General features: G+C 29.7%; 3 protein-coding genes across 3 annotated transcripts; 1 reads left to right on the plus strand and 2 right to left on the minus strand.

The window, feature by feature from the left end:
* Window positions 1-666: 666 nt before the first annotated feature.
* On the minus strand, window positions 667-4264 carry LOC109798707 (disease resistance protein RPP13). Its single transcript, XM_083062244.1, has one exon. The coding sequence runs from the start codon at window positions 3732-3734 to the stop codon at window positions 873-875; it is 2862 nt and encodes a 953-aa protein (XP_082918370.1). The 5' UTR covers window positions 3735-4264; the 3' UTR covers window positions 667-872.
* A 7793-nt stretch (window positions 4265-12057) lies between these two features.
* LOC145950676 (putative disease resistance RPP13-like protein 3) lies at window positions 12058-15319 on the minus strand. The gene has a single exon (XM_083062264.1). It carries the CDS (start codon window positions 15094-15096, stop codon window positions 12292-12294), a length of 2805 nt encoding a protein of 934 aa, XP_082918390.1. The 5' UTR covers window positions 15097-15319; the 3' UTR covers window positions 12058-12291.
* A 5089-nt stretch (window positions 15320-20408) lies between these two features.
* On the plus strand, window positions 20409-25472 carry UBP24 (ubiquitin-specific protease 24). The gene is made up of 7 exons (XM_020359245.3): window positions 20409-20737; window positions 21113-21757; window positions 21972-22159; window positions 22655-22902; window positions 23160-23305; window positions 24140-24316; window positions 24907-25472. The coding sequence occupies exons 2-7, from the start codon at window positions 21113-21115 to the stop codon at window positions 25093-25095; spliced, it is 1593 nt and encodes a 530-aa protein (XP_020214834.2). The 5' UTR covers window positions 20409-20737; the 3' UTR covers window positions 25096-25472.
* The last annotated feature ends 51 nt before the right edge of the window (window positions 25473-25523 follow it).

Consider the following 25523-nt stretch of genomic DNA (forward strand, 5'->3'; position numbering starts at 1 on the left):
TATATTTTAGTTATTTATAACAATTTTTTTTCTTTTAAAAGTTATAAAAATATGCATAAAAAGAAGCAGATTATAATTGAAATTCAAATAAAATATATATAAAAAGTTTAAAAGTTATAAAATTAAAATTCAAATATTCTTTACAATTATATTAATAACAATAATTGAATTTAAAAATTGAGTTTTAAACAATCAATCATGTAAATTTGGCTTAATTATATTTTTAATCCCTCAAGCATCGCAATTGTATAATTTTGACCCTAAAATTTTAATTGGGTAATTTTAGTCCATAAAATATTGTAATTGTATGATTTCTTTTCCTTGATTTTTAATAGAACAATTTCAGTCCCTCAAATACTCATAATTCTGCAATTTTAGTATTTTTCATTAAAAAAATTTAATGATTTTAAAATTATATATATATATATATATATATATATATATATAAATTGTGATATTTAAGGGACTAAAATTATTTAATTAAAAATTGAAGGACCCAAATTGTACAATTATAATCCTTTAGAGATAAAATTGCCCAATTAAAATATTAGAGATCAAAATTGTACAATTACAATATTTGAGATCAAAAACACAATTAATCCTATAAATTTAAAATTCAAATAATAATTATTAAAATAAAATATTTTAATTACACATAAATCTAAATAAAAGATAATAAAATACAATACTTAATTATTACAAATTTAAACAATGTACAGATAAAATTAAATTTATACAAACTCAAATAAAATCAAATTCAGTTAATCATTATATGAGAAGTAACCACAACTCAACTTATTGAACACACGTGTTAATATATGATTTGTTGACGACAAAAGAAACATTCAAACCCCCTCAAACAAACTGGCTTCCTAACAAATACCACGTGAATTAAATGCCTCCCAAATTTCATCCATAGATAATATTACAGTAGAATCATGACGTTCCTTCGGTTCAACTATAAGTTCAACCCCATCCTTCATTTCCAAGTTTTGTAGCATGCGAGCCATTGCTTCTGAGGGTTGCTTTACTTGCACTTTTCTCAAAGCAATCAAAGACCACAGTTCATTTGGGATGCCATCTAACATTTTACATTTGTGGATGATCAGACTTTGGAGGCATAACATTGCACTGTTGCCTAATTTCCAGTTTCTAACTTTCAAACCACTCATCTCAAACACCTGCAGTTGTGGGAACCTTCCTGCAACACAATTGAGGTCAAAGGATTCTGACAAAATTCCTCCAGTTAGTCTCAATTTTTGGAGTTTGGTGTGATTTCCCAAAGAATCCATTCCCTCATCAGTCACACAACTAATACCTGTCAATGTTAACTTTATAACATTTGGAGGAAACGTGACCCTACATGTTAGAAGGTCCAAGGCATTGACAATTTTCAGCGTAGTTACATGACTCAACTGCCCTATGCATTGTAATACTTCTTGCGGCTTACAACCAATGTGCCACTCCATGCTTTTCATATAGTTTCCGGACAGTGAACCTTCACAAAAATTGATTTCAAAGGAAATCCTTAACTTACTCAAATGACTTAATTGTTGTAGGCTCTGCAACAACTTAGGCCATTTAGCCTTGCGACCCGAAGATATTTGCAGACTTAAATTCTTAAGGTTGGGGAAAGTTCCTTTATTTATCAAATATGATGTTTGTTCGTCCAACACAATGGCGTTCATGGTTTGAAGATTCCACATAACCTCACTTGGTTTTGAATTGTGGCCTCTAAGCTTGATAGGCCCTGGCGCATACAAATGCCTTAAATGTTTGAGCTTCCATATTTGAGCAGGGAAAGAAATTGGAATAGTCAAACGCCAACAACCTAGGTCTACGGTTTGTAAATTCTGAAGGGTAAGTATAGAAGCTGGAATAATTCTAACATGTTGCGAGTCAATTCTCAAATACCTTAAGTGGATAAAGTCCCCCAAATTAGATGGAATCTTTCCTCCACAACTGTCTGTTCCAAGCTCTAACACTCGAACCAATTTGAAGCCTTTGAAAAGTCTTTTCAACTCGCTTGGGATAAAAAAATAATGGGGTCCAAACATGAACAAAGAACGAATACATGACTGGTCATTGTTATTTGAAGAAATGTAATCACCCATGTTACAATGAATGGACAGTCTGCGGGGTTTTGTGGAGATTAGAATGTTATTACCTGTGCAAACTTGGAAAACCTTGTCCTCTTTGCTCTCTGATATGCAAAGATCTCGAAGAAGATCATGGATGTGACAAGTCTTCACACCTCCACTAGTCTTCATAGCTGCTACTTGGACCAAACTACGATCAATGAGCTCGTACAAGTAGTCTTCAGCAACATCATCTGGGTCTCTATTCCCTGTTTCTTGTATAAATCCTTCGGCAACCCATCGTTGCAATAATGGCCTAACTGGGATTTCAAAGTCTTCGGGGAATATCCCAAGAAACAGAAAGCATGGTTTCAATCTCCTTGGCAGGTTGTCATAGCTGAGTTTGAGAACTATATCCTTCACTTGGGTCTCATCTTGAGTAAGATACCAGTTGACATGACCCACCACTTTAGACCATTCTCTATATGATTTTTCCTTGTTGGCTAGCAACCCTGCTAACACCACGATTGAGAGTGGCAAACCACGACAACTTTGAACTATCTGTTTCCCCAAAGGCTCCAAATCAGAAGAGTACTCTTCGCCCCTAAACACTTTCTTGCAGAAGAGCTCCCAACTTTCATCTTCACTAAGAAACTGAAGATAGTAAGGAGGATGATGGCTAGTATGCAACGCCACCTCTTTCAAACGACTAGTAATCAATATCCTGCTGCCTTTGTTGTCGTCAGGAAAAGCATCGTGCAACTCGTCCCAATCTTGTGTTTTCCACAGGTCATCGAGGACCACCAGATACCTTTTCCTCTCCAAGCATTCTCTCACCAGTTTCTTCAACTCCTCCTCGTTTAATTTAGAAATGTTTAATTCTCTTGTGTGTTTCTTACCTTTCTTGTTGCCTCTACATTGGTATTCAAGGCTTGGCATCAAATGCTTAAGAAGGCCAAGAAAAATCTCCTTGACTCTACACTCGTTTGACACATAAACCCACGCGCAACATCTAAAGTATTGTTTCACCTCTCTGCTGTTATAGACCTTTCGGGCAAGGGTGGTCTTGCCCAATCCACCCATGCCAATGATGGAGACAACGTTACGAGATGAACCACCTTCTAGGAGTCGCTTGATGACTACGTTGGAGTCACGTACAAAGCCTACTACATCTTCTTCCTCCACATTTCTTCTTATCTTGTGTAGTAATTGCGCCCTTTCCTTCTCCTCCTCCTCTGCTTTTGTTGTGGATTGATTGTTGCTTTCTTGGAATTCTTCATATTTGATCTTGTTGTTGCGTATCTCACTGACAGTGTTTTTTATCTGGTCTATTTTCTCAGCTACGTCATGGAGCAACCGTGCTTGGTGAACGCTATGGAGGAGCCTACCCATCATGGTTCTCCTCTCGTGTATGGCAACTTTGGCAACGTATGTGTCGATGACATCCTCAGCTAGATGGGCAACATCTCTGATTTGGCTCACCACTTTTTTCTCAATCCCCTTTTTGCTCTTTGAGGTATTGAGGAACTCATTGATCATTTCAAGCTCATTTTGGAGGGACTTGATCCTGTCTTCCACGCCACACAGCAACTTTGCTTCACGTGCCATCAGTTGAGACAAGTGATCTAATACAAAGGAAACCACACTGTCCGCCATTACAACAGTGATGTGCGTGTAGATTGATCTGTGAATAGGAACTAACGTTTGGGGATGGTGATGGTAAGAGATGTAGAGGGATTTAGTAAAGGCACTAGAGAGAATCTAGGAAAGGAAGGTATATGATATGATCTCCTCCCTTGTTGGATTAGAGTTTGCAGGCACATACCAAGGAATCTAAATATTTAGTGTGGAAAGTACTAATAATAAAAATTTTACATAGACTTGGGGTCAAGAGTTCTGTTTTTTTCTTCATTGACTCTCCGTCAACCATGAACAAAGTTCAACAGCACCTTCCCGTTAGGTGCATGATTGCACCTTCCACTCATTTGCCTTGTAACACTTGTTATAGTTCTTTCACCCTTTTTGAGTTGCTTATACAGGAAAACCCATCACAGCGATCAATTTAAGCACTTTCCTACACTTTTTCTTTTGACTTTTTTGAAGACTCCTAATTTCCTTAATTAAAAAATATTCTGGTTTCCTAGGAATTTCTCACACACCCTTGATGGGAACTAGTCCCTTGATGTTTAGAAGGATTTATATTTCTGCAACCGCAAATACTCACCGTAGTTGTCTCTTCCTCTGACACAAACAACGACATGATAAATAATTTGCTCAACATTAATTAAGTGAAAAAAAATTTAAAACTTAATCAAGTGAGAGAAAATTAATTTAAAAGTTATATTTTAACTCTCTCATCCTCTCATAATAAATTTATCTCACTTGATATGCTCCATATATATATATATATATATATATATATATATATATATATATATATATATATATATAATTCTTTGATTAATCAAGTGAGAGAAAATTAATCTAAGGGTTATATTTTAACCCTCTCATTTCTTATAATAAATTTTCTTTCACTTAATATACTGTTTGTATATATATATAAATATGTCTCTAGTATCTATTTCTTCGTGAGCAATAAGTTGGGAAGTGACTGGATGCAATACCCTTCCTCCTATTTCTTTGCCTTTTACTTTGGTTTTTGCTGCTACATTGTTTAAACGGATTCAAATAAGTTATAATAATAATAATAATATCAATAATAATAATAGTAATAATATCAATAGTTACTGTTATAATAATAATATTAATAATTATGAGATTCTTCCTTAATATTTATATTAATGATATTTATTATTTTTTAAAAAGAATTATTAAAATATGACATTTTCTTGATTCTAAAACTTAAAGGTGCAAGTTATGACAATTTGTTATTTAAGTCTTTTTTATTTAAATTTAAAATATAATTAAATATAAAAAAATACTACCACAATATTCAACATAAATATTCAAAGTTATTCTAGTAAAAATTTTATTTGAAGAATGGTTAATTAGATGTGACATCCTTTTAGCTTTTGAATTTAAAATACAAGTTGTGACAACTTGATATCTTTAAATTTTTTTCTCCAAAAACAAAAATGTCCAACCAAAAATCTTTTAAGATAATAATATCTATAGCAATAATTATAATTAAAATTTTATTGAATTAACTTTGGTGTACACCTTAGTCAATTTTATATTTTTAGGGCAAATGAGCTGAGATAGTTCAAGAATCCTATATTTAACAAAAATAAAACTTAATTAAAAAATATCAACACACAAATATTTTCTACAAAGAACTACGTGACTATTCTTCATTAAACATTGAGATAGGAACAAGAAATAAATCTTGTCGAGCCAAAAAATAAAAAATATATTATCTTCCTTTTTATATAACAATAATAATTTTAACCTTTTAATGCATTAGTTAAATATAATATATTTGATCATTTTAGTGAGATAAATATTTTATAAATTATAATTAATTTGTTTAATTAATTAAAAGTAATCGTCTTTGGATGAACGTTGTGTGGTGCTAATATCCTTCTCACATGTAATTGATTCCCGAACTCAAAAATCTGATTTTCATATACTGTTTTCTATTTTATGATTTTTCCAATGTTTTTCCGTAAAAAAATAACATTAGTGGCAACTCCCTATTTTTCAATTTATTTTTTGCCGTCCCGTCGCGATCTCGGTTGCGACAACAAAAATAAAGGGACCTTTGAGTGATTTGTGATGACAAGAACAACCTTACAGGAATTATCTCTAATCACTCTATAATTATGCTAAGAAGAATATTGATGATTGGAATGGGATATAAAAACATCCTAAAAACCTTATTTTATAACAATTATAATGGACTTTTAGATTCAATGCATTCACTTACAACATCTATATAACTCGCTCTGAGTGAGCATGTTTCTAAAGGTGCTTTTTAAATTCACTCGCTGATAGCGCTTTTATGGTGGTTCTTAGGAAGACGTTGATCATCTGAAGCTCCTTCTCGAGGGACTTCACCTTGTCCTCCACGCCACTCAGCAACCTTGCTTCATGTGCCACCAGTTGGGACAAGTGATCTAAAACAAAGGAAACCACACTGTCTGCCATAACAACAGATAGAAATTGTGATCATAAAAAGGGATTGTTGGAATGTTGGGACACTGTATATAATCTCCTGTGTGTTTGGATTGGAGCTGGGAATATGCTGAATGAAATAGTTATAACTAAATATGCACAAAGAATTTTGAGGCCAACAGTTCTGTCTTTTTTGCATCTGACTCTGTCAACCATGAAGTTCACTTGCACCTTCCACTAATTTACCTTACAACATTCATAACGGTGTTTTGTTTCTTTGGCACTTGACAAACAATATTCTGGTTTCCTAGCAAATTCCCGACCACAAGTGTCAATTCCTTGATGTGCAAAAGGATGGAGATTTCCGCAACCACAAGTGTCATATTTCAAACCATTGCCCTACCTCTAAAATGAAGTTTGTTTACAATTGCATACACTGTCATTTTCATTCTCGTCCTTATGTAACATTACAAAGACTTCCAGGGTAGATATTTCTGGCACTAATTAGCCTTAGATCATTTATAATAATACAACCGGTGATGGTTTCTTTTACCGTTAGATAGAATTAAAAACATATGTTAGGAATGGCGAAAAACGTACCTATGGCAAAAACCATCCTACTCACTTTCCGACACTTATTTTGCTTTTGCGTTTTTGAACTTTTCTAATTTACATGATTAAAAAATATTCTGGTTTCTTAGGAAATTCTCACACACCCTTGATGGGAAATTAATGCCTTAGATTTCAATCCCAAGTGACACCTTTCAAATCTTTACCCCTCCCTCTAAAATGAAGCTTGTTTACGATTGCCCAGGATGAAATAATTTTCGTAATTTTCATCCCTATCCCAATGTTTTGATACATGTTATCCCTATAATGCAAAAATAAATAAATGAGATTCAAGGTTTCACCCAAACCAACGAATAGAGAATCCCTATAATTACTAATTCAAGGTTCTAATTAAGCTGGATGAAATGAAACACAGAGAAAACAAAGGTACTGAAAACATGTCAACGTTTGGCTAGGAAAAAATGTTGTAATATGTACTTCATACTTTAGAAATAAATCGGTCTAAGAAAAAGAAAATATATGGAAAGAATTAGTCCTCACAATTTTGTCAAAGTACAGTTTTGAGACAATTTCAGACTTTTTTTTGGGTACACGAAGGACTCCTAAATCCTAATTCTAGTACCAAATCCCCAAAATTCCCAGTTCAGTTATGCAATTCAACAATATGCAGTGTTGTCTCATTCAGAAAGGTTCTTATATGCGATGCTATCTCATCCATATCCACGAGGTATTCCATGCTCAGACCTTTATGTGTATTTGAATAGAAAATTTAAATAACATAATTTATTTATTTAAAAATATATAAATTCTTTGAGGTAAAATATTTTATTTGAATGAAAAATTTGAAATTCAACCATTTATGAAAATTTTTAAAATAGTATAATTTTAAATTATCTCAAAAAAGTAAGAATTTAAAATTTTTTATATTTTTTTCTTATTTAACTTTTATATTTTATTTTATCTCTTATCTCTTTATGTTTTTAATTATTGAATATTTAAAAATATTTTTAAAATTATTAAATATTATCTAATATTAATTTTTAAAATTATTAAATATTTAAAAATTAGCTATTATTTATTTTATAAAATTAAATTTAAAAATCTGAACATATAAATATATTTTTAAAATTAATTTTATCATAGTGAAATCAAATTATCATATTTAATCTAACAATTTAAAATTTAAGAAATTTGAATTGATTTATCTAAATAAAATATTTTAAGAATGATAGAAATTAAAATCAAAGTAATTCAAATACGAAGAATTTAAAATTTTTAAATTTATAAAAATTTTCATCCAAATACACTAAAATTTTTAAAAGTGGAGAAATTAGAATAAAGAATTTTTTTTTACTAAATTAGCATAAGATGTAAGACTACATGGTGAATTTTAATATAATGACATGTCTAGATATGATATAATATCCTCTTTCTTCCATCGGTGCTTGTTGATATAAGGATGAAAATATGTCATATCTTAAACAAGGGGTTTATGATTTGATTTAATTTGAGATGTTTAATAAAAATGTTAAATTTAAGTTTTCTAAAAAAAATCTATTTATATAAAAATAAAAATAAAAATAAAAATAAAATGTCTGATTTGGGTCACTACTGGTTTTTGAATGTGGCCATTTGTGTTTGTGGTTTTGAGGATGATGTGGTTCATTTGGAGGTCATTCCGAAGGGACTTCACCTTCTCCTCCACACCACTCAACAATCTAACTTGGTGTATTGCGTGTAGAAAAACCAATTCCAAAAGTCAATTACAATTTTTTCTTTTGAGTTTTTGAAATTTTATAATTTAATCCCTTCATGGGTAAGATTCAGAATTCAGGTACCCAAACCAATAATGGTGCAAGGTTTTACTTACACATATATACACAAATAATATTGTCGTAAATTAGTCTCTTAACAAGTGAGTTAATATTAGTTTGTTAGATGTATTTTGTTAAGCTCTATAAACAGAGTTCATAATTGTATCTTTTATTAATCAATTATAAAATGATTTTTTTATGAAATTCTCTCTCTTTTTAAAATTTTAAGGGGACACTTGGTATGAAAAAGTTTTTTCATATCTTCATAAAAATGAGAGAATAAAAATTCATATTTAGAAATCATCATTACTGAAAACTATAAATCCAAAACTTTATAATATATAATACATACTTTGACAAGTTTGACAAACACGTTAAACTTAATTAATTTACAATCTTGAATGAAACAAACCAAACCCAAAATATCTGTTATTTTTTTAGTGTACGCTAAAATACAAAAGGAAAAAAGAGAACAAAAGAATCGGAAACCATTGCCTCATAAAGGCGTTTTTATCTTTCTTTGTTTTTGGTATTTAGTTGCAAATATGTCCAAAATATATGTTTTGGGTTGGTTGATGTTGCTCCGTAAATCCAAAATATGTAGTGGACACATATACAATTAAATAAAAAATAAATAAAAAAAAACCTTTAATTTATACATCAATTCTTGTTGCTTCGTAAATCCAAAATATCTAGTGGACACATATACAATTAAATAATAAAAAAAAAAACCCTTTAATTTATACATCAATTCTAACAATTTCTAGTTGTGATGTTCTTCCATGAATATCTTCCTTTATAGTTTATATATATATATATATATATATATATATATATATATATATATATATATATATATGAATGAGAAGAGTTATAATAACTTTATATTAAATGTGAATTTTGTAAATTCAACTGTTAGATTGAAAGTTATTTACTCTTAGATTATATATACAAAATTTTATATTAATTCAAGATGATTTGATACTTCATTTTTATAAAGTAAAATTGATATAATATATACATTTCAAAATATACTAAAATATAAACACTTTAATAACTTTCAAGTTGTAGTTCAATTTTAACAAAATTTGCTATAAACATATAAAGATATGAACTTTCAATCTAATGGTTATATTTACAAAATTCGCATTTAATATAAAGTTATTAAGCAATGTAATACTTAGTAAAAATTACACTGGTGTTATTATAACCTTCCACATATATTAATAAAGTTTAATAAAAATTTAAACACTTTGATAAAGTTTGTTTTAGGGTATTATTGTGTATTCTTATAAATAAAATTACGAAGAATATTACAAATAGAAATGTATTTAATTTTATTTTAATATTTTTAGAAATATTTTTCAATTTTTAAAATAATTCAAATAATAAATACAATTAAAAGTTACAAATATAATAGAAAATAACTTCACGCATATATGATGGAGAGTGCTTATAGTATTGTATCTTACTAATAAATATATTTACTAGTAACTTTTATTGATGTGTGATAGCAGAAAATTGCTTAAAAATAATCAATGACTTTTAAAATAAATAATGTTATTTAATTTTTTCAACGAATAACAAAGAACACAAACCACTCTCACAAAAAAAATCATCAACCATTCATCACCTACGAATCAAAATTTAATCATTCATTATCGTTATATATTCCTCATAATTATATATATTTTTTAATATTTAATATTTTTATATACATTAAATTATTTGTCTAAATTTTATTATTAATTTTTATATGTTAAATTATTAATTATGTTAAATTAAATTAATATTTAATTATAATAATTGCATTATTTTTTAAAGTTTTAAAAATGAGTTTATAATGTAGATTGCTTATAAAATCTTACAATTGAAACAAAATTTATAAAAATATAGTGTTAATTAATTGTTTAAAAATGATATCATATAATAGATCTCATTAAGGTGTAGGTTGAATTTTTTTTTTATCATTATATTTTTACTTACTTTACTTTTTAATCTTTATACTTTAAGATAAATATTTTTAATTCTTATACTTACAATTCTCAATCCTTTTAATTTAAGATAGGCTTTTTTAATCTTATACTTACAGTTTTTAAAACTTTTTAGTTTATGTTGTTAATCTTTTTATAACGTTGTCCTTTTCTTATTGACATGACAAAATTATTAATTCAATTATACGTGTTTGATGTTGAATTTATTATATTAGAATTACTTTAAATTAGATCTCAAATTTTATGTCTTTTTTATATTCTCACCCATGTTATTTATTGGTTAGTCACATTTTTTACCCTCACCAAAATTAAAGACATCTATCACATTAACACAAAACAAACAATATTACACTAAAAATTAATGATACAAATTAAAAAAATATTTAAAATTATAAATATAAGGATTAAAAATATTTATATCAATCTATATGGACTAAAAAAAATTAAAAGATAAATATAAGAATTAAAAATATATATATTTTAAAGGACTACTCGTTATCATATCTATACGAGTAGTTGTTCAACAGGTATCTGCATATTTTTTCAATATCCATGGTACCCGTAGATATTTACTAAAAAAAATATTTTAAAAATATTTAATAAAGTATTTTAGTTATTTATAATAATTTTTTTTCTTTTAAAAGTTATAAAAATATGCATAAAAAAGAAGTTTGCAGATTATAATTGAAATTCAAATAATATATATATATATATATATATATTTTAAAAGTTATAAAATTAAAATTTAAATATTCTTCACAATTATATTAATAACAATAAGTGAATTTAAAAATTGAGTTTTAAACGTTCAATCATATAAATTTGACTTAATTATATTTTTTATTCTTCAAGTATTGCAATTGTGTAATTTTGATCATAAAGTTTTAATTGGGTAATTTTAGTCCATAAAGGATTGCAATTGTATGATTTTTGTCTCTCGATTTTTAATTGAACAACTTTAGTCTCTCAAATATCATAATTGTACGATTTTAGTCTTTTTCTTTAATAATTTTAAAATTTTAATATATATATATATATATAAATGTTTTAAAGTTATACAGTTGTTTACCTATTATATACTTATATTTTAGTCTAATCTAATATATTTATATTTTTATAAAAATATATTAATATATACTAAGTTATATTTATCAAATTATTGGTTTATATATAAATATACTAATAATATTATTGATACTAATTTAGCAATAATATTATAATACTAATAATATATATTTTATTTATTTAATAATGATAAATATATATCATTTGATATATTAACAAAAATTATAATATACGTTAACTTAAATAAACAAATAATTGTATAATTTTAAAATATTATATATATATATATATTAAAATTATTAAATTTTTAATGAGAGAGACTAAAATAAAAAAAATTATGATATTTGAAGGAATAAAATTGTTTAATTAAAAATTGAAGGACTCAAATTGTACAATTATAATCCTTTAGGAATAAAATTACCCGATTAAAATATTGGAGATCAAAATTACACAATTACAATATTTGAGATCAAAAATAAATTAATCCTATAAATTTAAAATTCAAATAATAATTGTTAAAATAAAATATTTTAATTACAAATAAATCTAAATAAAAGATAATAAAATACAATACTTAATTATTACAAATTTAAACAAAGTATAAATAAAATTAAATTTATACAAACTCAAATAAAATCAAATTCATTTAATCATTATTTGAGAAATGACCACAACTCAATTTATTCAACACACTAGTTAATATATGATTTGTTGAGATATTAATGCCTCCCAAATTTCATCCATTACATTATGACGTTCCTCCGGTTCAACTATAAGTTCAACCCCATCCTTCATTTCCATGTTTTGTAGCATGTGAACCATTGCTTGTGAGGGTTGCTTTACTTGCACTTTTCTCAAGGCAATCAAAGACCACAGTTCATTTGGGATGCCATCTAACATTTTACATTTGTGGATGATCAGACTTTGGAGGCATAACATTGCACTGTTGCCTAATTTCCAGTTTCTAACTTTCAAACCACTCATCTCAAACACCTGCAGTTGTGGGAACCTTCCTGCAACACAATTGAGGTCAAAGGATTCTGACCGAATTCCTCCGGTTAGTCTCAATATTTGGAGTTTGGTGTGATTTCCCAAAGAATCCATTCCCTCATCAGTCACACAAGTAATACTTGTCAATGTTAACTTTATAACATTTGGAGGAAACGTGACCCTACATGTTAGAAGGTCCAAGGCATTGCCAATATTCAGCGTAGTTACATGACTCAACTGCCCTATGCTTTGTAATACTTCCACTGGACCTTCAAGAAACATCATTTTAGAGGAAATCCTTAACTTACTCAAATGATTTAATTGTTGTAGGCTCTGCAACAACTTAGGCCATTCAGCCTTGCGACCCGAAGATATTTGCAGACCTAAATTCTTAAGGTTGGGGAAAGTTCCTTTATTTATCAAATATGATGTTTGTTCGTCCAACACAATGGCGTTCATGGTTTGAAGATTCCACATAACCTCACTTGGTTTTGAATAGTGGCCTCTAAGCTTGATAGGCCTTGGCGCATACAAATGCCTTAAATGTTTGAGCTTCCATATTTGAGCAGGGAAAGAAATTGGAATACTCGAACTCCAACAACCTAGGTCTACGGTTTGTAAATTCTGAAGGGTAATTATAGAATCTGGAACAATTCTAAGACATCTCGAGTGAATTCTCAAATACCTTAAGTGGATAAAGTCCCCCAAATTAGATGGAATCTCTCCTCCAGTACTGTCTGTCCCAAGCTCTAACACTCGAACCAATTTGAAGCCTTTGAGAAGTCTTTTCAACTTGCTTGCGAAAAAACCATAAGGTGGCCCAAACATGAACAAAGAACGGATACATGACTGATCATTGTTATTTGAAGAAATGTAGTCACCCATGTTACAATGAATGGACAGTCTGCGGGGTTTTGTGGAGATTAGAATGTTATTACCTGTGCAAACTTGGAAAACCTTGTCCTCTTTGCTCTCTGATATGCAAAGATCTCGAAGAAGATCATGGATGTGACAAGTCTTCACACCTCCACTAGTCTTCATTGCTGCTACTTGGACCAAACTACGATCAATGAGCTCGTACAAGTAGTCTTCAGCAACATCATCTGGGTCTCTATTCCCTGTTTCTTGTATAAATCCTTCGGCAACCCATCGTTGCAATAATGGTCTAACTGGGATTTCAAAGTCTTCGGGGAATATCCCAAGAAACAGAAAGCATGGTTTCAATCTCCTTGGCAGGTTGTCATAGCTGAGTTTGAGAACTATATCCTTCACTTGGGTCTCATCTTGAGTAAGATACCAGTTGACATGACCCACCACTTTAGACCATTCTCTATATGATTTTTCCTTGTTGGCTAGCAACCCTGCTAACACCACGATTGAGAGTGGCAAACCGCGACAACTTTGAACTATCTGTTTCCCCAAAATCTCCAAATCAGAAGAGTACTCTTCGCCCCTAAACACTTTCTTGCAGAAGAGCTCCCAACTTTCATCTTCACTAAGAAACTGAAGATAGTAAGGAGGATGCTGGCTAGTATGCAACGCCACCTCTTTCAAACGACTAGTAATCAATATCCTGCTGCCTTTGTTGTCGTCAGGAAAAGCATCGTGCAACTCCTCCCAATCTTGTGTTTTCCACAGGTCATCCAGGACCACCAGATACCTTTTCCTCTCCAAGCATTCTCTCACCAGTTTCTTCAACTCCTCCTCGCTCAACTTAGAAATGTTAAATTCTCTTGTGGGTTTCTTACCTTTCTTGTTGCCTCTACATTGGTATTCAAGGTTTGGCATCAAATGCTTAAGAAGGCCAAGGAAAATCTCCTTGACTCTACACTCGTTTGACACATAAACCCACGCGCAACATCTAAAGTATTGTTTCACCTCTCTGCTGTTATAGACCTTACGGGCAAGGGTGGTCTTGCCCAATCCACCCATGCCAGTGATGGAGACAACGTTACGAGATGAACCACCTTCTAGGAGTCGCTTGATGACTACGTTGGAGTCACGTACAAAGCCTACTACATCTTCTTCCTCCACATTTCTTCGTAGCTTGTGTAGTAATTGCGCCCTTTCCTTCTCCTTCTCCTCCTCCTCTGCTTTTGTTGTGGATTGACTGTTGCTTTCTTGGAATTCTTCATATTTGATATTGTTGTTGCGTATCTCACTGATATTGTTTTTTATCTGGTCTATTTTCTCAGCTACGTCATGGAGCAACCTTGCTTGGTGAACGCTATGGAGGAGCCTACCCATCATGGTTCTCCTCTCGTGTATGGCAACTTTGGCAACGTATGTGTCGATGACATCCTCAGCTAGATGGGCAACATCTCTGATTTGGCTCACCACTATTTTTTGAATGTCGTTGTTGCTGTTTGTGGTTCTGAGGAAGACGTTGATCATTTCAAGCTCATTTTGGAGGGACTTGATCCTGTCTTCCACGCCACACAGCAACTTTGCTTCACGTGCCATCAGTTGAGACAAGTGATCTAATACAAAGGAAACCACACTGTCCGCCATTACAACAGTGATGTGCGTGTAGATTGATCTGTGAATAGGAACTAACGTTTGGGGATGGTGATGGTAAGAGATGTAGAGGGATTTAGTAAAGGCACTAGAGAGAATCTAGGAAAGGAAGGCATATGATATGATCTACTCCCTTGTTGGATTAGAGTTTGCAGGCACATACCAAGGAATCTAAATATTTAGTGTTGAAAGTACTAAGTACTAATAATAAAAATTTTACATAGACTTGGGGTCAAGAGTTCTGTTTTTTTCTTCATTGACTCCGCGTCAACCATGAACAAAGTTCAACAGCACCTTCCCGTTAGGTGCATGATTGCACCTTCCACTCATTTTCCTTGTAACACTTGTTATAGTACAACCGTGTTTTTTCACCCTTTTTGAGTTGCTTCTACAGGAAAACCCATCACAGCGATCAATTTAAGCACTTTCCTACACTTTTTCTTTTGACTTTTTTGAAGACTCCTAATTTCCTTAATTAAAAAATATTTTGGTTTCCTAGGAATTTCTCACACACCCTTGATGGGAACTAGTCCCTTGATGTTTAGAAGGATTTATATTTCTGCAACTGCAAATACTCACCGTAGTTGTCTCTTCCTCTGACACAAACAACGACATGATAAATAATTTGCTCAACATTACTCAACTCAACAGCCAAGAGATGAACAAGCCTTTTATATAAAATTTCTTAGTATTTTTATTCAATGTAGTAATTATTTAAGTGTTCTAAGTTGTTTAAAGAAAATTTTTATTCTTTAATAATTTTTGTTAAAAAATAAGATTAAAGACCAAAAGTTGATTGATAAAATTTATTTCAATTCTTTGGTAATAAATGTTATCATCGTTTTCGAAAGAATTTTCCAATTTTGATTAAAAATTATAAAACCATGAAGATGATGATCAGGACATAACAAATATTAAGTACAAAAGTAGAAGAATTAACTAAATAAATATTTCATTGAAGGAAAAACACATATAAGTTTACATAATTCAAGTGGTTACCTCAATTTCTAACAATAAAGCTTAGTTCCTCATAATTAAGGATTACACAACAATAAAGGGACCCTTGAATGATTCGTGATTACAATAGTAGCCTTACAGAAATTATCTCTAGTCACTCTATAATTATGCTAAGAAGAATATTGATGATTGGAATGAGATATAAAGATATCCTAGAGACCTTATTTTATAACAATTATAATGAGCTTTTAGATTCGATACACTCACTTAGAACGTCCATATAACTCGCTCTGAGTGAGCATGCTTCTAAGGGTGCTCTTTAACTTCTCTCACTTATAGTGCTTTATGAACTATTAGCCGTTTTGAGCGAATTTCACTAGCTTAAAGTGAGTCTTTATTATAACTTGGAGTAATGGTTCCCTTTGAAACATGTAGTTTCCAAATTATTTTCTTCTTGCATTATATATCTATAAATAAAAACATTAAAAATACATAACATTTAAACAATTAAATACCAAAATGAAACTAACTATTGACTAAATATTTTGTAACAAAGAACAAGATTTAGACGCATAAGATATATTAATAATTGTTTAATTTAAATAAAAAATCATATGCATATTTAAAAATTGTCAGAAATAAAGATTATAAATAGTATAATCAGTAAATAGTTGGTGTAATGTAAAACAAAATATTTGAAAAATAATTAAATAAAAAATTTCATCTATTATTATCAATACTTTTAAGTATAATATTAAAATGATGAAATAATCATTATAAATACTATAATGGTTAAAAATAAATAGTATAATATAAAAATAGAAAAAATAAAATAAAACCCATTGTTAATAAGAGTGATAAAATGTAATCATTGTACTTTAAGGGTAATTTTGTTTTTTACCTTGTAATAAAATCGTACCTTATGAAAAAAATAATAATTTAAGGGTAAAAAAGGAAAATAAAATGTAAAAAAAAAATTACAACATAAAATGTAAAAAAGTCTCTAATTTAAATATATAAAAAAACACTACTTGAATTAGCATCTCGAGAACCAGTAAACGTTACTAAAAGAATGTTGTTTATCAACTACAATTAAAATAAATTGTTTTGGAACTTACTAAATTTTAATTTTGATTTATAATCAACTCATAGATATAAGCTTATATTTTTTTTATTCATTAAGCTTATATTTAATAAACAATTATCACATCAAACTAATGTTCACTGTATTTTTACTTTTTTTTTAAAAAAAATTTCAAGATAAGTACATCGAAAACTAGTCCGTTTAAGTTGCACTTTTTTTTTAAATACAATCATGGTAATAAAATTTAAATGTGAGACTTTGTGTATTATACTTTAACCGAATTTACATATGTAACACTATTGCTTTTATACATTATATATATATATATATATATATATGAGAAGATACTCATTTATTTTACTTAATAATTTGTTATCTATATTTAATTTCAATGATTTAGCTATTAAAAATAATAATAAATAAAGAAAATTTACAAATTTTTATTTAATTTGAAAATTATATAATTTATTACATTAATTCAAATTGACTTATAATATATTTTTATAAATATACCTTATTTACTCAATAATTATCAAACAACTAATCTATCATGATTATTTAGCTCATACAAAGAGATATACTTACTTAAAGATAATCATCTAATAAATATGAATTTGGATCCTTATGGATAACCAAATTCAATAAATATTCTCACTTATGGATAAATTTCCTTGTCCATATAAAGGGGCACAAGTATCACTTATAATTAATTTATTTATATTTTACTCATGAGATCACTTTTTAATTTGAGCGTCGTAATTTCTTTTGAAGGTATTCACACCCCTACCGTTAAGATCAAAGTCCTATCTACTCTTTATTGGAGTATTTATAATTCCGATAAAAACATTTATCATATATACAACTAAAATTTTATTTACCTCATAATTAAATAAAATTCTTACACTAAGGTATCAGTTCTTATAGTCTCACTGTGACTTTTACTTTTTTTTTTATAATTTTTTTAGAGCAAAGTAAAACACGTGTTTATTCATAATAATAGATTTAGTACAAAAGAATATAAATACATAAACATGTAGACTAACATAAAAACAGATTTTATAAATAAAATATGAATAATTTGATTAACTTGTTTAATTCAAATTTTTAATCAAAATCTTCTTACAGTACCTCAAAATAGTGTCAATTTCATTGTTCATAATTTTTTTACCAGTTACAACTTTGGCAATTTGCTAATAATCAGATTCAACAATAATTTATATAAAATTAAAAAATGTTTAAACCATATCAAAATCTACTTGGATTTCTTTTTGTGTTTTTATCACATTTACATTAGTTGGGGAGTGCTATTTTTGTATATTAGGGGTAAGGATGATAAGCAGATTTGTATTAGATGATAATACCCAATCTTGTTTTAATTTTGACAAAGAATATTTGATTTGATAAAGTATAGATATGAATAATACTCAATTTATTAAATCGAGTATGACCATGGAATGAATATATTCATACCTGACTCGTAACTGCTTTAAATTTTTAGAAACTTAATTTTTTTTTTTTAAATTTACTTAACATTTATATAATTTTTACTCTATTTTAAGTTTATGTCAAATAAAACTTAATTAATGTAATTTTGAAATTGTTATTTTTGAAATTCTTTATATATATACATATATTACAAAAGTAAATACAATTATTTTTTGACAAATACAGGAGAGTATGAATATATTTGATACTTGAGGAGGAAAAAGATGGAACACAAATTTCATGTGTCGAGCGAGTTTGAGAATAGAGATGAGTATAGGATACAAGAACAAGAATGAGATAATAAAACTCATACACACCCGACTCGGTTGCCATCCCTAATTAGGAGAGTTAAGTCATTTTGTGTTTCTATGTATTTTATTTAAAATAAGAGAAATAAAGGTTATGAAAATATAAATCAAGTGAGATAATATATAATTTAAAAATTAAATTAATTTTAAACAAAATTGAATACTAAAGGTGATTAGAAAATAAGAAGATAATCATTACTATAGAATAAATTCTTTTGATACATATATATTTTTTTTTATCCATAAGAGATATGATGGTGAAAAAAAATAATAAAGGGATAAGATGTTTAAAAAATGTAGAAACTAAAGAAAGGTATCTCCTTTTTATATAATATAGATTATAATTAAAATTTATAATAAAATAAATAAATTTAATATATGTAAATTATATTTTATATTTATGATAAATAATTTATATTGTGATATAAAATTATTTTTAATTTCTAATATTAAAAAAAATGAAAATGACATGTAAAGACAATAAATTAAAAAATATGAAAATAATATGTTTGAATAAATAAAAGATAAAAATATTAAAATAAATATAAAATAACACAGATAAATGACATTTAAATTGCGAAGATAAATATGTACATTGCATATTTTTTAGCTCTCACATTTTTGTATATAAATTAGCTTATACAATAGATAAACTAAATTATTAGTTGTATTATAAATTATCTAAAGAATGAAATGACATTTTTTTTCATAAATTTATTTGATCTAGCATGTTTCGTTATATTTTATTCAATTATTTATCAATAATCTAAATGAAACTCAAATTTATCGACAAATTATTGATTTAAGTAATATTGAATTTAAATTTTTTAAGATTTGAAGTTTGAATTTTGTATTTATAAAACATGATAGAGATTAATCATTGATAAAAATTAAATATAACTAATTAAATTAAAATAAAATATGTATTAATTGATCATAAAATATCTGGAAGATAATTAAGAATACACTGTTATTCCCTAAAAAAAATAACACAATATTATCCCTTAAAGTAAACCTCCTAAAATTTAAACAAAAAAGCTTAAATCATCGGAAACAAAACCAATTATCTATCATCTATATCGATTAATATACAAGATGATAAAATAATCATAAGAAATCTACAAAGTGATCAAGAATACAATATTCTTCCCTTAAGAAAAATACAATATTATCCCCTAAACCTTCTAAAATACAAAGGGAAAAATAAGTAAAAGGGCACAAAATCAAATTTGGTTAACCAATACTTTTTTATCATAATCATGATATAAGTAAAAGGGCACGTTCAAGAAAATATTATTCTCCTAATATAATCAATTTTATAGTTAAAATTAAGAAACTTTTGAATATCTTAACCCAGAGACAGAAGTTTACAAGGTTGGTATGGTATGAGTGAAAAAAAATACATTTTGTTTGAGAATTTATTTAAAATTAAAATGGCATATAGCAGCGTTTTTTAAGGCAAGAAGAAGGGACAAAGTGGCGTTTCTTACTTTTAATTCCAATTGGAATCCATCAGTAACCCTAACCCTAAATCAAAATCCAGAGGTTTGTGTCTGTCGATGCTCCGTGTTGGTGGTTCGAAAGCTCTATCAGGGAGGAGGGTTCCTTTCTTAAATGCTCTCTCTCTTCTCTCTCTGCTCTCCCTTTTCCCCTTTCATGTCTTCAATCACCGCCTCTGCCTCTGCCTCTGCTCCTTCAGGGTCTCCAAAAACCCTACTTTTTGATTTCCACACCAACCCTTTTTATACCACCCTCTTGGGTTTCCAACTTCCGTCTCCTCGCCAACACGAGTGATTCTAAGGTGCGGTTTTTCGTTTTTCGGTTCCTGCCTCCAAATTATCTGATTGCTCACTGTTCCTCTAGTTCCAGCTGTTTTCGATCTCCATTGTTAGTTGCCAGTGTCAATTGAGGTTTATAACGGTTATTGCTATTGCGAATCTTATGTACTAGAACGTCGTGTTTTCTTTGTCATTTTCCCTTTCAATCTGTTTCGGTCTAGTTTTGGGAGTTTGCTACTTTTTTTTTTTTTTTACTTTGTTTAATTTGGTTGTAGAATCGAATTGTTTTATGCCTTATATTTAAATTTCGTTTTTTTAAGATAAAATTTGTTATTTGTTGAAGTTATTAATATACTCTTGTTTTTTTTCGTTTGGATTTGTGTGCCATTGCTTTGCAGATGCTGCTATTTGGGTCATTTACTGAAGATGAAACTCGATCATTGCTGTCAAAGCAGTCTCCTGGGAAAAATGAAAAGCCTGTGGAGAAGAATAAGCTGCAATTTGGTTCTCTGAATTCTGTTACTGTTGAGTCGAACGACCTTCCAACTTCATCAATAGCATCAGATAGTGTTCCACCCACGGATTCTCTGAAATGTAATGGAGTGAAAAGTGTCGGTGATAATTCTCCGGAAGTGTCAGGAACAATTAAAGAGAATGGCAGCATTACCAATTTCTCTCCTAGCCCTACGAGTACCATTAGTGTAAATGAAGTTGAAGAAAAAAATGTGAATTCTTTTACATTACTCGGTGAAGATGGTCCCTCAAACAAGTTTGCAAATTTGAGCCTAGATGCGTCTGAGGCTGAAAGGTTGAAGAATGTGCTTAAAACTGGCAGTGGTGATGATTCTGCATCGAAATTATCTGATCCTAACCTCCGAAAGGCACCTAATGGATATGCTGTTATGCATGTTAAGGATATATTGCCTAGAGGCCTTATCAACTCTGGAAATCTTTGCTTTCTTAATGCAACCATGCAGGCTCTCTTGTCATGTTCACCGTTTGTTCAGCTTTTACAGCAATTAAGAACTCGCAACCTTCCTAAGGTTAGTTTGTCTGCTCCTACTGCTGCCCGTCAACTAATTCTGCTATTTAAAAAAAAATATCTAAAAGTTGTATTTAAAGCTGTATTAAAAATATTGTTTGGTGTATAAGTCTTCAGAATAGTGTTCTTTTGATATTGTATGCATTCAGATTTTCCTTGTGCTAGAGAAGTATTGAACTGATATTGTTGCATGTTTATTTTCCCTAATATATTAGGTTGGATATCCCACGTTGTTGGCATTTGCTGAGTTTATAGCCCAATTTGACATGCCAAGCTCAACAAAATTAAAGAACCAAGATACAGATACGTTTGAATCTGGAAGGCCATTTTGCCCTGTTATGTTTGAAGGTGTTCTAAAAAATTTTACTCCAGATGTGCCGAATAGTATTTCAGGAAGACCAAGGTTGGTGAAGATTTGGTTTTTATGTCATGAAGACCTCTGTCTATGCTATTTGGGTTATTTTGTGTGGATGTGTTCTTGACCAGTTTAACTTTTTAAGTTTAATCATATCATATGTTAATAATTGTCTTACTAATAATTAAAAAATGATAATGTTTATAATCTCTGTCAGGCCTATAGTGGAACATGATTATATTTATAACATTATTTTATTATTTTAAATGTTTACAATTGTTTATGATTTTTACATATTTAGATAAATCTTCAATAGTTTTTATTCTCAATCTTCCATTCCCAACCTTTATTGACTGTGCCTTCACATATATTCCTATCATATAAACAATTTTGTCTGTGAACCAATGTGTCTCAGATTTTGTAGACACAAGTAAGGAAGTTATCTGGTAATTTGAAAGTATGGAATGCCCAAGTTTCATGATTTAATTGGTAATATAAACTTGCAATTAAGTAATATACTTAGTACCAACATGTCAATTTCAGGCAGGAAGATGCTCAGGAATTTCTGAGCTTTGTAATGGATCAAATGCATGATGAATTACTGAAGCTTGAAGGACAGTTTTCAAGTCTTAATGGTAGCAAATCTTCTCTGGTTTCTTCTGTGGAAGATGATGAATGGGAAACAGTAGGGCCGAAGAATAAATCAGCTGTAACAAGGACTCAAAGCTTTGTCCCATCAGAATTAAGTGGTATTTTTGGAGGACAACTTAGAAGTTTGGTGAGAGCTCAAGGTACAGAATATAACACATATATTAGTGAAGAAATTTCTTTTTTTTTTACTGTAAAACTCAAATTCATTATCATTTTGTGGAATTTTGTTGGGTCAGTCTGTTACTTCATGTTGTATAGTTGTAATTCTGAACTCTTATTTTCTTTCTAAGTTGTTCTTGCCAAAATTCACCTGCCCCATCAAGAAGAAAACTGTGCATGTAACTGAAGTATATAAAAAAAATTTAACCATTGTCATGATTTATTTTCTGTCATTCAGGAAATAGAGCTTCTGCCACTGTTCAACCATATCGCTTGCTCCATCTTGACATTTATCCTGATTCTGTTCACACAATTGAGGATGCGCTGCACTTGTTTTCTGCACCAGAAACTCTTGAGGGGTACCGAACATCAGTCACTGCTAAGGTATCCCCTTTGTTTACTATTTTGGATACATTTTATGACATTTTATGTTGCATTTGTATTTTGTAATCCTAAATAGTCACCATTATGTTTTCAGTACTGGTAACTGTTTGGTACACGTGGCAATGCACCTATTACTCACTTACCACTCAGCATAAATCAGTCCATTCTTAACACCAATATTTGCTGCTAAGTTGTTTGATTTTATACTGAATGAAATTAAATTGTTGTTTAACTCCCCTCAATATTTGTGGCTTTAAATATTTTTGGGTTCTTGAGGTATAACATCTTGAAATATATCCTCTCATAGCCACGCCTTAACTTTAGAAATTTTGTTGTACCCTAGCACGTGTGGAGCTATATGTTCTTTAACCCCCATTGGGGTTCATTCTTTTTTTAACTTTATTGTTTTATATTTGTGTATATATATTTGTTGGAAAAGGTATTTTCACCCAAATTCCTTCATCATTGGTGTTCTTTTTCCTTGGTTACTTCAAAACAGTCTAGCTCCAGGTCTCATTCCCATTTCCAATAAGCCTGTGGAAACATCAACTGGTTTCAAGATTCTAAATCTGTTGGGCTGTTTAATGGAGGAAGCCATGGAACTAATGGAAGAATTGTAGTTACTTGTTGCCTTCCATGGTCTTCATGTCTACACCTCATTAGTAATTTTTGCAGCATAGAAAGTCTTCTTAGTCATTAGTAATATGACTGTTCTGAGGATCCATTAATCTTTAATTCAGCCTTTTGTAGTGGGTAATGATGACCTTGGATTGTGTTGGTGAATATGCTTTCTACTACTACTGCTATTAAAATATTGGTTTAAATTTTTTTCAGGCTGGTGTTGTGACTGCAAGAAAATCTGTACAGATAGTGACACTTCCTCAAATAATGATATTGCACCTCATGCGTTTTAGTTATGGAAGCCAGGGAAGCACCAAATTGCACAAACCTGTGCATTTTCCTCTTGAGTTGGTATTTGGTCGTGATTTGCTTGTTTCACCATCCACCGAGGTAATGTAATATGTCTCTATATTCCAGCTCCTCTGTTATGGACCTAAATAGTTAGTGTTTGTGGTGATAAATGATGTCTCTTTCTGGTTACTAGAATGCAACTACTTTATTCCCAATGATGTACTGATTTTTTAGAGAGTGAGTTAGCTTTACAGATGTTTAGTTGTCAAGGTTTTTTCATCATAAATTTATCTTTCCTCGATGTTTATTTTATTTCATTAAGATTAATTTAGGTAATCTCCTTATTCTAAAAGAAAATGTGTAAATGTGTCATACATCACATTGTGATCATTTACTGCTGATCACAAGTAAATGTTTCAAGTCATTATCATAAAAAAAAATTAGAATATATGAAGTTCTTTAATTTAAAAGGTATTTATTCACTTATAGTGAATTTTGAACGCTACTTTGAATGCTATTTTGGGCTATTAACTGTTATTTTGTTCCGGGGAAAAAAGAAAAATGCTTGAAATACCTATGATAATGTAATCATTCACTGTCTCTGTCAGAATTTTATTTAACTGGAAATCTGGAGTATTACCCTTGATTGGAAGAGGGCATTATGGCTGATTTTTTTTATGCTTCTGCAGGGCCGAAGGTATGAACTTGTTGCTACAATTACTCATCATGGAAGGGAGCCTTCAAAGGGGCACTACACAGCTGATGCCCAATACCCCAATGGTCGGTGGCTACGATTTGATGATGCATCTGTCTTTGCCATTGGAACAAATAAGGTGTTGCATGACCAGGCATATGTCCTTTTCTACAAACAGATGTGAAAATACACATTGTTCTGTCAATATCTATTCCCTTCTGCACCTGACAGAGAGCTATTCCCTTGTATGAAAGGATTAATGTCTTGCATGGAGAAAAAGTAGGGGATTATTTATTAGCTGGTCAAGCTCAATATCCATTGCTCATGATTCAGATTGTTAAAATGTCATAAATGAGCAAATCCAATCCGGTGTGTGAGAAGAGTATTGTTGTAACATTTTTTTTTCATGTTATCTTAACTGGAAAAGTTTTGTAGCCCCTAGTTTAGAACATGGCATGTATTTATGGTATAACAGTGAGTAAAGGTTTATAAGAATGTGTTGGATATTATAAAGTTCCTCTGACTTTGAAGAGATTGGGATCTAAAGTTATTAAGTTTCAACTTTGGTCTGTTTCTTTGTTTCTTGTCGATTGCATGTTAAGTATTGTAGTT

This window comes from Cajanus cajan, chromosome 8 (assembly GCF_000230855.2).
Source record: "Cajanus cajan strain Asha chromosome 8, NIPB_CcT2T_4, whole genome shotgun sequence".
Classification (NCBI taxonomy): domain Eukaryota; kingdom Viridiplantae; phylum Streptophyta; class Magnoliopsida; order Fabales; family Fabaceae; genus Cajanus; species Cajanus cajan.

Excerpts from the sequence above, each read along its gene's own strand:
- LOC109798707 (XM_083062244.1), bottom strand. The coding sequence starts at position 3,734 with ATGGCGGACAGTGTGGTTTCCTTTGTATTAGATCACTTGTCTCAACTG.
- UBP24 (XM_020359245.3), top strand. The coding sequence starts at position 21,113 with ATGCTGCTATTTGGGTCATTTACTGAAGATGAAACTCGATCATTGCTG. Across the intron at positions 21,758-21,971 it reads GAACTCGCAACCTTCCTAAG|GTTGGATATCCCACGTTGTT; the intron begins GTTAGTTTGTCT and ends CTAATATATTAG. Across the intron at positions 23,306-24,139 it reads GAACATCAGTCACTGCTAAG|GCTGGTGTTGTGACTGCAAG; the intron begins GTATCCCCTTTG and ends AATTTTTTTCAG.
- LOC145950676 (XM_083062264.1), bottom strand. The coding sequence starts at position 15,096 with ATGGCGGACAGTGTGGTTTCCTTTGTATTAGATCACTTGTCTCAACTG.